At 41.0% G+C, this 11,905-nt stretch overlaps 1 protein-coding gene across 1 annotated transcript in view; it reads right to left on the bottom strand.

Annotated features, from left to right (window-relative positions):
* The window catches only part of ERC1 (ELKS/RAB6-interacting/CAST family member 1), a 581,971-nt gene that overhangs the window by 465,263 nt on the left and 104,803 nt on the right, over positions 1-11,905 (bottom strand). Inside the window, exon 4 of the mRNA XM_011967141.1 lies at positions 10,245-10,661. Coding sequence (XP_011822531.1) covers positions 10,245-10,661 — 417 coding nt within the window. The remainder of the gene's footprint in view (positions 1-10,244; positions 10,662-11,905) is intronic.

The following is an 11,905-nucleotide window of genomic DNA, read 5'->3' as shown; positions in this document are numbered from 1 at the left end:
GGTCCACACCTGCTGTCTCTTCCTCCTCCTCTCCCTCTCCCATTCACTTTTTATTTTAATTAATTTTAAAATATTTCAGACATACAAGATCCCTTTACCTCATAAAAGCAGCCTAATCTGGCTTCTTTCTCTACCCCTCCATTGAAACAACTCAAGACCACCAACAAATTCTACGTTACCAACTTGAATGAACACATTTCTGTCCTCATCTTCCTGGAACTCTCAGAAGCACTCAAAGCAACGGCCCAACTGCTCCTAGACACTCTTCTCTTGACTATTATGACATCACACTCTCCTGTTTTTAGTTCTTTCTCTCCAGTTACACTTTCTCTGTTTCCTTCACAGGTTCATCCTTCTAAATTAGACCTCCAGGTCTAAATTAGACCAGTGACCAGGTGATCAGTTCTAACCTTTTTCTCTTTTCCATCTAAACTCTCTAATCTACAACATGGTTTAAAACACAATGGAAATGCTGATGAATTTCTAGGCCTGCCCTCTGCTCTGATTTCAGGACTCATACATCCAACTGCCCACTTGGCATCTCTAGTTAGATGTCTAATAGGCAACTCACACTTATTTTATCCAAAAAAAATTCTTGATTTCCTCTTCAATCTCACCCATCATCTGGTGACTCTGATGAGAGAGGAGTCTTCTCTGTCTCATTAAATGGCACTGCCATTCCAGTGGCCCAAGCCAAACACCAGAGCTCTCCTTTTACTCCTCCTGATCTTCACGTCCCACAACCAAGTCAACAGCAGGTCCTAATTGTTCTAGTGCGAAAGTATTTCTTGAGTCTAACCATTTCACCCCATTTCCAGTCTAGCTTGCAACAGCCTCTAGTTAGCTTTTTTCCACCTCCTTTGTCTACTTTCAAGAGAGCACCAGGGTGATCTTGATAATACATCCACAAATCATGGCAGTAATCTGTTTTAAATCTTTCAATAAATTTACCATTATACTTCTCACTTTGACCATCATGTGAGACTGGCCCTCCTGTCGTAAACTATTATAAAATTAAACAAGATGCATGAAATAACTGTTTTCAGACCCTGGATAACAAGCAGTACAGGACTATGATCCTTGAGAGAAAATGAACAAGGTGATGGCCCAGATATGTCTAGTATGTGACGTAGGGAGGGGAAGCTCAAACGAAGAACAGTAGTCTTGCAAAGCTCCCAAGACAGTTGAATGAGTAAGGTTCCCATTAATCTGTGAAAATCTGCAGAGCAAAACACCAGAGGTCTGGGCACCGAGGCTCATGCCTGTAATCCTAGCACTTTGGGAGGCCAAGGTGGGCAGATCACTTGAGGTCAGGAGTTCAAGACCAGCCTGGCAAACAGGCAAAACCCTGTCTCTACCAAAAATACAAAAGTGAGCTGAGCACAGTGGTGGGCACCTGCAATCCCAGCTACTCGGGAGGCTGAGGAGGGATAATTGCTTGAACCTGCGGGGCAGAGGCTGCAGTGAGCCGAGATCGTGACACTGCACTCCAGCCCGGGCAACAGAGTGAGATTCTGTTTCAAAAAAAAAAAAAATTAAAAACAAAACACAGAGAAGGAAGCTCACCAGAAAAGCTGCAGTGTCCCACCTGACAAAGGTCCCCTTGAGTCTTTGGCCAAACACTAAGGCGTGCATGTACAGGGCAAGCCTCCACAAGGTAAAATCAAGAGCTACTGGGGAAAGAGCAACTATCAGAGAGCCATGAGTTGAGCAACTGCCTGAACTCTCATAGGGCTGGGAAAAATTCAAGTTCCAAATAGTGGGAAGAACAGCAGAGGCATTTAGTAGAGACACTAAAAGGTCAAGCCTTAGGAGTAGCGGTAATGTAGCCTAGAGAACAGGCTATTCTAAACCAGCCCTAACAGAGTTTAAAAGCAAGTCTTGAAAGGATCAAGTTAATCCCCAAGTAAATTAACTCTTGCTAGACAAAACAACCCTTCATTAAGGAAGATACCAAAATCCAGATACTCATTCACCTTGTGTCCATAATGTCCATCATACAACATATTCTATACACACAAAGCAGGCAAAAGGGCCTATAACCAGGAATCCAGTCACTTCCCTGAAATCAACACGGATGTTACAGAGATGACGGAATCGAGTCACTCCACTGAAACCAACACGGATGGTACAAAGATGACGGAATCAAGTCACTCCCCTGAAACCAACACGGATGGTACAAAGATGACAGAATCAAGTCACTCCCCTGAAACCAACACGGATGGTACAGAGATGACGGAATCCAGTCACTCCCCTGAAATCAGCACGGATGGTACAGAGATGACGGAATCAAGTCACTCCACTGAAACCAACACGGATGGTACAGAGATGACGGAATCCAGTCACTCTACTGAAATCAACACGGATGGCACAAAGATGACGGAGTCACTCCCCTGAAACCAACACGGATGGTACAGAGATGACGGAATCGAGTCACTCCATTGAAACAAACACGGATGTTACAGAGATGACGGAATCAAGTCACTGCACTGAAATAAACACAGATGTTACAGAGATGACGGAATTGTCATTCCAGCCAATAAGCCAAGAAATGCTTGAACTGCATGAGAGAAAAAAGGAGGAATTAAGGGCAACTCTGTAGTTAACAGATTTGAAGCATCTTTTTGAAACACAGACAAAACAAAGCCATAATTCTTAGGGATGATACCTGGGAATATTAATTTAACATATAATACAATATAACAATACTATAATATTAAGGAGTAGATGTGATAAATACAATGAAAAGCAAAGGCATGATAACCACAAAATCCAGAATACCGGTCACTTTTAGAGGAGATGGAGAGTTTGGACCGGGCTGTTTCACCCACGGGGCTTCTGGGTGGATGTGGAAGTTCTGTTTCTAGGTGGTGGTTATGAGGGTGCTAACTTTATAATTTACACTTATCGATACGCCTGTTTTACTCTCTTTTCTACATGTATTCTATATTGTATCCAAAAAAAGTTTTTAAAATCTCTTAAAATTATTTGTGTTCTTCCATCCCAACACCTAACACATTAATTAGTTTAAGCCATAATCATCTCTGGCCTGCCTTAAAACGACAAACTCGTCAGCCTCCTCCCAGTTTACAGTTTGTCCACATGGAATCTGTTCTGCACACTACAAGGTGATCGATTGGGCACACAGTAGATATTTAATAGTATTTGTTCAATCAATGAGTGTCAAACTTTAAACTGTCGAGTAAAAATAAAATGAACTCTGCTAACTGTAAACAATCTTCATCTATTAACAAAATTTTATAACTTTACAACATTTGTATTTGGTATTTCTATATCTACTTGAAAATATTAAAACTGCATTTTTAAAAAATAACACACAATTTCCATTTTCAACTTATTTCATCTGATTTCTCCTCGTTAGCATTACCTAATTCCAAATGGGTAATTCCAAACCGATTCACTTTAAGGTGAAACTGTTGTCATTTCATTTTTACACCCCAGCAAGCACACAAGCAAAACAGAACAAGAAGTCCTGACTGGGTGCGTGGCTCCTGCCTGTCATCCAAACACTCTGGGAAGCCAAGGCAGGCAGATCACTCGAGCTCAGGAGTTCGAGACCAGCCTGGGCAACATGGTGAAACCCCGTCTCTACGAAACATACGTAAATTTAGCTGGGTGTGGTGGTGCTCATGTGCAGTCCCAGCTACTTGCGGGGGCTGAGGCAGGACTGCTTGAGCCTGGGAGGTTGAGGCTACAGTGAGCCAGATCACGCCACTGCACTCTAGGTGACAAAGTCAGACCCTGTCTCAAAAAAAAAAAAAAAAATCCTTCCCTGCATACAATAAAGACTTGGGGTGTATTTTAAACCATTCATTAGGCATAAAGCTTTTCTACAAAGACATTTTAAAACTCATTGCTCAAAACAAAATCCCATTCGGAAGGCTGCACCTTCCAGTTCACTATGAACACATCTTCCAGTCAGTGAGCTGATAGGCTCCCCCTTCCCACCAAGCACATCACGCCCATGCCTTCTGCACTGCCAATAAAGAGAGAAGACTGGAAATAGAAGTACTATGCAAAGGAGTGTAAGAACTAGAATACGCTATTTGGTCACTTTATTTCACTTCTTTTGGGCTGAACATTTTCATTCGAAAAAATTAGAGGTAGAATTATCTGAATCTTGTTATACTCTGTCTTTTTTTGTCTTAGTCCGTTTAATGTTGCTATAATATACTTTCAACTGTGGTAGACAATAGGAAATATGTTTTCTCTCATTAATTAACTAAAGAATAATGACTAATTTATAGTTAGAAAATAAACAAGTTAGAAACACATTTTGGTTTTTTATTTTTTGGTGCAGTGGCATGATCTCGGCTCACTGCAACCTCCGCCTCCCAGGTTCAAGCGATTCTCCTGCCTCAGCCTCCCGAGTAGCTAGGACCACAGGCATGCACCACCACACCTGGCTAATTTTTGTATTTTTAGTAAAGACGGCGTTTCAGCATGTTGGCCAGGCTGATCTTGAACTCCTGACCTCAAGTGATCTGCCTGCCTCAACCTCCCAAAGTCCTGGGATTACAGGCATGAGCCATCACACCTGAGAAACAAAATGTACTAATTCTCCTTTTCCCTAGTTGTTTCTTTGTAAAAGTAAGTCAACTTTTACTTGCACACCTGAGAGAAAGAAGTATATGTGACTAAAAAGTAAAACTTATGTCTGAAAATTTTTTTTCAAGTTTCAAATCTTAGCCCTCAGCACCCCCGGTTCAAGGGTAGAAGCTCCACGTTGTTCGTGAAGTACCTTCACAGATTCAATCCTCCACACAAGTTCTGAATTTATCATACTCACAACACAGTGGAGACAGAAATAAAAAAGAAGGCAGGGTAAATGGAAAGAACTGTCATCACTTTTTCGTATCTTAACTTGCCTAGTGTCATGCACCATTGTACCTGAACCCATTACCATCTCTGGTAAATAGCACTGTGCTGAGAAAATGTCACCTTGTCAAAATGGAAATGAAGGACAAATGATGTAATTTAAAAAGGAGAGGAAGGGCCAGGCACGGTGGCCTAGCATTTGGGAAGCCAAGACCAGCAGATCACTTGCGGTCAGGAGTTCAAGACCAGCCTGGCCACACAGTGAAACCCCATTTCTACTAAAAATACAAAATTAGCCAGGCGTGCAGTCACATGTCTGTAATCCCAACTTCTTGGGAGGCTGAGGCAGGAGAATCACTTGAACCCAGGAGGGGCACGTTGTAGTGAGCCGAGATCGCACCACTGCACTCCAGTCTAGGTGGTAAGAGTGAGACTCCATTGCAAAAAAAAGAAAAAAAAAAAAAAAGGAGAGGAGGAATAACTTAAATAAATAAGGTATGCAATTGTTGTCATTTTCCAAAATTGCTACAAATGAAAAACTAAGAATTTATTTTTCTTTTCTGGACGGGTGTGGTGGCTCATGCCTGTTGTCTCAGCACTTTGGGAGACCAAGCCGGGAGGATCACTTGAGGTCAGGAGTTTGAGACCAGCCTGGCCAACATGGTGAAATCTTAACTCTACTAAAACTGCAAAAATTAGCCGGGCGTGGTGGCAGGCACCTGTAGTTCCAGCTACTCAGGAGGCTGAGGCAGAAGAATTGCTTGAACCCGGGAGGCGGAGGTTGCAGTGAGCCAAGATCGCACCACTGCTCTCCAGCCTGGGCGACAGAGCCAGACTCCGTCTCCAAAACAAAAAAAAATTTCTTTTTAAATTCCTATTCGTTTTCTAGTTTTTCTATTTCTAGTTTTTCTATGTGTGTGTGTGTGTGTGTGTGTGTATGTATATATATAAAGTATATCTTTATAGAAAAATATATAATACATATTTATATATCTTAAATATAATTTTTATTGTAAATAATTTTATCTTTGTACATATTTATTATAAATATATGTAAACATACGTTTCTTTTCTCCAGTCTCCTCTGCTTATACCTTCTAACTGCCAGTAATACAGACAAGCAGTCCTCAGATATGCTACTTAGATTCAGAATTCCCTAGCCTAGAACATATTCAAATATTAGCACTTTTAACCTCAAAGATTTTTGCAAACCTAACATGATAGCAGTTGTACTAACATGGTATGTTGATTAAAATAGAGACAAAAAACTAGTAGGCTGCAATAATGTTTTAAAACAAAGTTGTATTTAATAATCACAATAGCATCTACCAGCATTAAATAAGTAGGAGCACATACTGAAATATATTTAGTTGGCCTATAGACAATGTTTGGTATGCATATGGATTGAAGACCCAAAAATATCCACAGAGGACACCATAGCAGGTACCCTCTGCTAGCAAACTGTAAACCAAAGTTGGGGCCTCAAATGTTGGTGTATTAACAGAATCACCTGTCAAGCCCCCCGCACTGACCAAGTCTTGCCTGTAATTCAGCATTTGTCCAATAGATGTCCCCACTCTTCTATCAATCAAATGAAAGGAGCTACAGCAAAATACAAAATCTAAGAATAAATAGTCACACAAAAATGTGATTTGAGTATAAACAGAAAATACAATGCTTAATTGAAATCTTACTTTTTATCTTTCGGCTTTTTGGAGGGAGAATTATTTACCTCCTAGCTACAAAATCATGTTCATAAAGAAAATGTAAAACTAATTACAAATGCCATTTTAATGCTATCTTATTTCATCAAATCTAAGATGCCACTGATTATAAGACACACCACTGTTTAAGTGCTGAAAAGAAATAGTGGAAATGCCTCCAAATAAATCATGACACAAAACTTTATCATTTAGGGGTTTTCTGTCGGTTGGTTTGTTTCTGAGGCAGAGCGTTGCCCAGGCTGGAGTGCAATGGTGCAATCCTGGCTCACTGCAACCTCCGCCTCCTGGGTTGAAGCTGATTCTTATGTGTCAGCCTCCCACAGAGCTGGGATTACAGGTGTGCACCACCACACCCTGTAAAATTTTTGTATTTTTAGTAGAGACAGGGTTTTGCCATATTGCCCAGGCTGGTCTTGAACTCCTGGCCTCAGGCAATCCACCCGCCTTGGCCTCCCAAAGTGCTGGGATTACAGGCGTGAGCCACTGCACCCGCCCTAGAATTTTTACTTAATACTGATTGCAAGAGTTAAGTTTTTTTAAACTTATTTAACCAGAGTTTAATCACATATCACCATAAACTGCTTTCATAACTGTTCCCATACCCAGTAATTTTGTTTCAATGCTGATTTACAGAATATTTATGCAGAAACACTGAACAACAAAGTTAATGTGGAAAATACCAACAATGCTCACACCTCAGCTGAAATGATGACAAAATGAATGGACACGATTATGTTTGTGAATACACAGGCAAATAAATATACTAGGACTGCTGCTTTGCTGATAGACAGACTGTTAACATGACACCCAGTGTTAACACTTAACTCAATTTCATTGTTAAAACAGGGAAAGCTGTGACCTTTAGAACTGATTAAATGAGTGCCAGACATGGTGGCTCACGCCTATAATCCCAGCACTTTGGGAGGCCGAGGTGGGGGGATCACAAGGTCAAGAGTTCCGGGACCAGCCTGACCAACATGGCGAAACCTCGTCTCTACTAAAAATACAAAAATTAGCCAGGCATGGTGGTAGGTGCCTGTAATCCCAGCTACTCGGGAGGCTGAGGCAGGAGAATCACTTGAACCCAGGAGGCGGAGGTTGCAGTGAGCCAAGATTGTGCCACTGCACTCCAGCCTGAGTGACAGAGCAAGACTCCGTCTCAGAAAAAAAAAAAGAATTGATTAAATGCCAGTTTTTTTAAAAAAGATGGACAATAATTCAATAACTAATGAAATTTTTGGATATCCTAACATTGCCAGCCCATAATTCTCTGTGCTTCTTGATATGCTAGAGATATTCTGTATATCTCCAGCAATCATTTCAAGTCCCCATTCCCCTAACCTAGATCACAGCAGTTAAATTCCTTACTATACTCCCTTGCTCACTCTTCTCTCCTTTCTCCTTTATTCTCAGCACAACCAGAGTAAATCTTAAAAGCTAAATCAGATTGTGTCACTCGCTTGATTCAACAGTGGAATGGTTTTCTCTCCCATTTTGAGTAAGATCTGCGAGGATCATAAAGGCAGGTACTTTTTCTCAAAGACGGCATGGATTTGTTTGCTGCTATATCCTTAGTGCTGTGCACATGGTTGGTGTCCAATAAATATGTGACGAGTGAATCTGACTCTGGCTACCTCTCCAATTTCGCATCTCATTAAGTCTTCCCCTTATACAGTATATTCTGGCCCTCCGGCCTCCCTCCTGTTTCCTCAAAATTCCTTCCTGTGAGGTCTTTAAAACTGTTCATGCTTCTTCATGAAATGATTTTACTTGGCAAAGCTGGCTTCTTCTCTTCAGATCTCCACTGAAAGGGCACCTCCTAAAGGACACTTACCCTGTTATAAAATCCCCTTCCCAATTAGCACTCCACTCACAAAGTCTTACTGAACAGTGCTGATGCACAGTATTCCATCCTTGTAAAAGAAAAAAAGAAACAGAAATAATGAAGGAATGTATAAATAATAAAAATGGGGCTGGGTGCAGTAGCTTATGACTGTAATCCCAGCACTCTGGGAGGCAGAGGCAGGTGGATCACCTGAGGTCAGGAGTTCGAGACCAGCCTGCCCAACATGGTGAAACCCTGTCTCTACTAAAAATACAAAAATTAGCTTGTGCACACCTGTTGTCCCAGCTACTCGGGAAGCTGAGGCAGGAGAACAGTTTGAACCCAGGAGCCAAGATCGCACCACTGCACTCCAGCCTGGGACAGAGCAAAACTCTGTCTCTAATAATAATAACAATAACAATAATAATAATGGGCCAGGCATGGGCATATTGCCTGTAATCTCAGCACTTTCAGAAGCCAAAGAGGGAGGACTGCTTGAGGCCAGGAGTTCAAGACCAGCCTAGGCAACATAGGGAGACTCTATCTCTACAAAATATTTTTTTTAATTTAAAAATGAACAATGCATGGTGGCATGCACCTGTAGACCTACCTACTAGGGAGGCTAAGGCAGAGGGCTCACCTAAGCCCAGGATTTCAAGGCTGCAGTGAGCCATGATCATGCCACTGCACTCCAGCCTGAGTGACAGAGTGAGACCCTGTCTCTAAAAATAAAAATAAAAATTTAAAATTAAAAAAAATGACTGGGAGCATATACATAACAAAAATTAATAATTATTACTAAGTAACAATACCTTGGGTTATAAGTTTTTGTTCATCTATTTCCTAATTTTACTACAATGGATTTCCAGTGTATTAACATTATGTTTTTAAAACACAATGATGTTCTACTTCAAAAATAAAAATGCCCTCACTGTAAATACAGATTTCAGACTTTTTACAAAAGGAAAAATTATAGAACAACCTACAAATTTAGAAGTATTTTTTTTAAATTATTATTTTGCTGCTTTGGGAATATGTCATTTTTTAAACCTCCTCCCTCACATTTCATTTAAAAAGGAATTATTCATACTTATACTAACAGAGATTGGGGATTTATTTTCCCCTGTCCAAAAGTGAAAATTATCTGAAATCCAACCATATATAGAAAAGTTATTATGGCTATTAATTTTTTAATTCAATATAAGATGATTTCTTCCTTTATGCCTCCTGAAAATGATACATTATTTAGAAAAGTAAAAAATTATCAGTAGTCACCGAGGTAGGTTAAAAATAAGTAACACTGTGTCTCTACATCACTCTCTCCAGCTATGCCTCCATGGCAGCCAACGATTTTTATCACGTATCTTTTACAGCAAGGCAACAGTTTCCATGGAAACCACAGGGCAAATATCCATTACTGCTGCCAAGGACTTTTATGAGCACACATAAGCTGAGATAACCGCTTACTCTCTTTTATTAATATTTTTAAATGGTTAGCTACTCTGATTCTGGTTTTGTTGTGTTTGTTGTCTCTATGAACAGATCTAGAGATGAGTGAAAAATCAAGTAATTTTTGTACCCCTTTAGCAACAAATGAACTCTCAAAATCAGGGGAGCAGGAGAGAAAAGACCCAGAAAGTCACTGAGCCAGCATACATGCCAGACAATGTCATCCCATTTGCCCTTACAACAGGGCAAATCACAACAGAAATCAGTGACGCACTTAAATACAAAAGATGAAATTCTCTTCCACTAGCACAGCAAAGCACGTAGATTTATTGGGGCCAAGATGCTGATTAATCAGGGAAAAAAAAAGATAATCAATAAATCATAAAACTAAAAAAGTAGCCACATACCTCTCTCAACATATTGTTCTCTTTCTCCTTCTGCTCCAAAAGGCTTTCTAGGTGATGAACGTGCATCTCTGCCTCTGCCAGTCGTCTTGTTCTCTCATGGTCTTCCTCGGTAGCCTTGGCAGAAAGTCCTTTGCTCTGCAACATTTCCAGAAGCTTCTTAATGGATTCATCCCGAGCGTTCAGGGTCTGCTTTTGAGTCTCTATACGCAGCTCCATTTCCTCCAATGTCTTTCGAAGAAGAAACAGCTCTTTGGCCTGCCGCTCATGCTCAGCGTGAAGCCTCTGAAAGTTCTCCTCTGTCAGCTCTGCTACACAAGGTTCGCCAGTCCTACTGCTACTATCTTGCTGAAACAGCTGATTCAGGTCCCTCTGGATCCGTAATTCATCCTGGAGAGCCTGGATCGTCATCTGCATGTGCTAGAACCAAGACAAAAAGAAAACCCCAAATCAGCTTTCCTCCTCAAGTAGCAAATCAGAGCAGCCTGCAGGAATCAAAAATAGCTACAAGAAATCTGCATCTAGCAAATTAGGATTCACCTTATTCTGTTTCACAGGTCCTTAAAAAATAATTGAGATAATATGGAAAATGTCAGTAATTTAACTTCAGTTTATTCCCGACAGGAAGCGAAATAAGTATGGTACTCCTCACTTTTCATAAACTATAATAAAGACAGTGTTCAAAATTAATAGAAGGTATTACACAGAAACTAAAGTTGAGGGAATATGGGAAATGGGAAATCTACAGGAATATGAATACATTCATTCAAAAAATTTCATCAAAACGGCCGGGCGTGGTGGCTCATGCCTGTAATTCCAGCACACTGGGAGGCCGAGGCGGGCGAATCAGCTGAGGTCAGGAGTTTCAAGACCAGCCCGACCAACATGATGAAACCCTGTCTCTACTAAAATACAAAAGTTAGCCGGGCGCGGTGGCATACGCCTGTAATCCCAGCTACTCGAGAGGCCGAGACAGGAGAATTCCTTGAACCTGAGAGGTGGCGGCTGCAGTGAGCCAAGATCGCACCATTGCACTCCAGCCCAGGAAACAAGAGTGAAACTCTGTCTTTAAAAAAAATTTTTTTTTTTCATTAAAAAATACAAAGGATGGCCAGGCGCGAGGGCTCACACCTGTAATCCCAGCACTTTGGGAGGCCAAGGCAGGTGGATCACCAGGCCTGACCAAGACCAGCCTGGCCAACACGATAAAACCCCATCTCTACTAAAAATACAAAAATTGGCCAGGTACGGTAGCTCACGCCTATAATCCTAGCAGTTTGGGAGGCCGAGTCGGGCACATCACAAGGTCAGAAGTTCAAGACCAGCCTGGCCAACGTGGTGAAGCCCTGTCTCTACTAAAAATATAAAAATTAGCCAGGTGTGGTGGCACAAATCTGTAATCCCAGCTACTCGGGAGGCTGAGGCAGGAGAATTGCTTGAACTGGGAGGTGGAGTTTGCAGTGAGCCAAGATCACACCACTGCACTCCAGTCTGGGTCACAGAGCAAGCTCCGTGTCAAACAAACAAACAAACAAACAAAACCAAAGGACAGCGAAACATAAAATGACTTTTAAGTATTATAAACATTAAATAATAAATATTAACATTTAACAAGTAATCTGTATATGCCAGATTGTGCCACACATTTTTTGTTATTTCATCTT

Source organism: Mandrillus leucophaeus, unplaced genomic scaffold (genome assembly GCF_000951045.1).
Source record: "Mandrillus leucophaeus isolate KB7577 unplaced genomic scaffold, Mleu.le_1.0 Scaffold79, whole genome shotgun sequence".
Classification (NCBI taxonomy): Eukaryota; Metazoa; Chordata; class Mammalia; order Primates; family Cercopithecidae; genus Mandrillus; species Mandrillus leucophaeus.
This window is presented reverse-complemented; position numbering and strand designations above follow the sequence as displayed.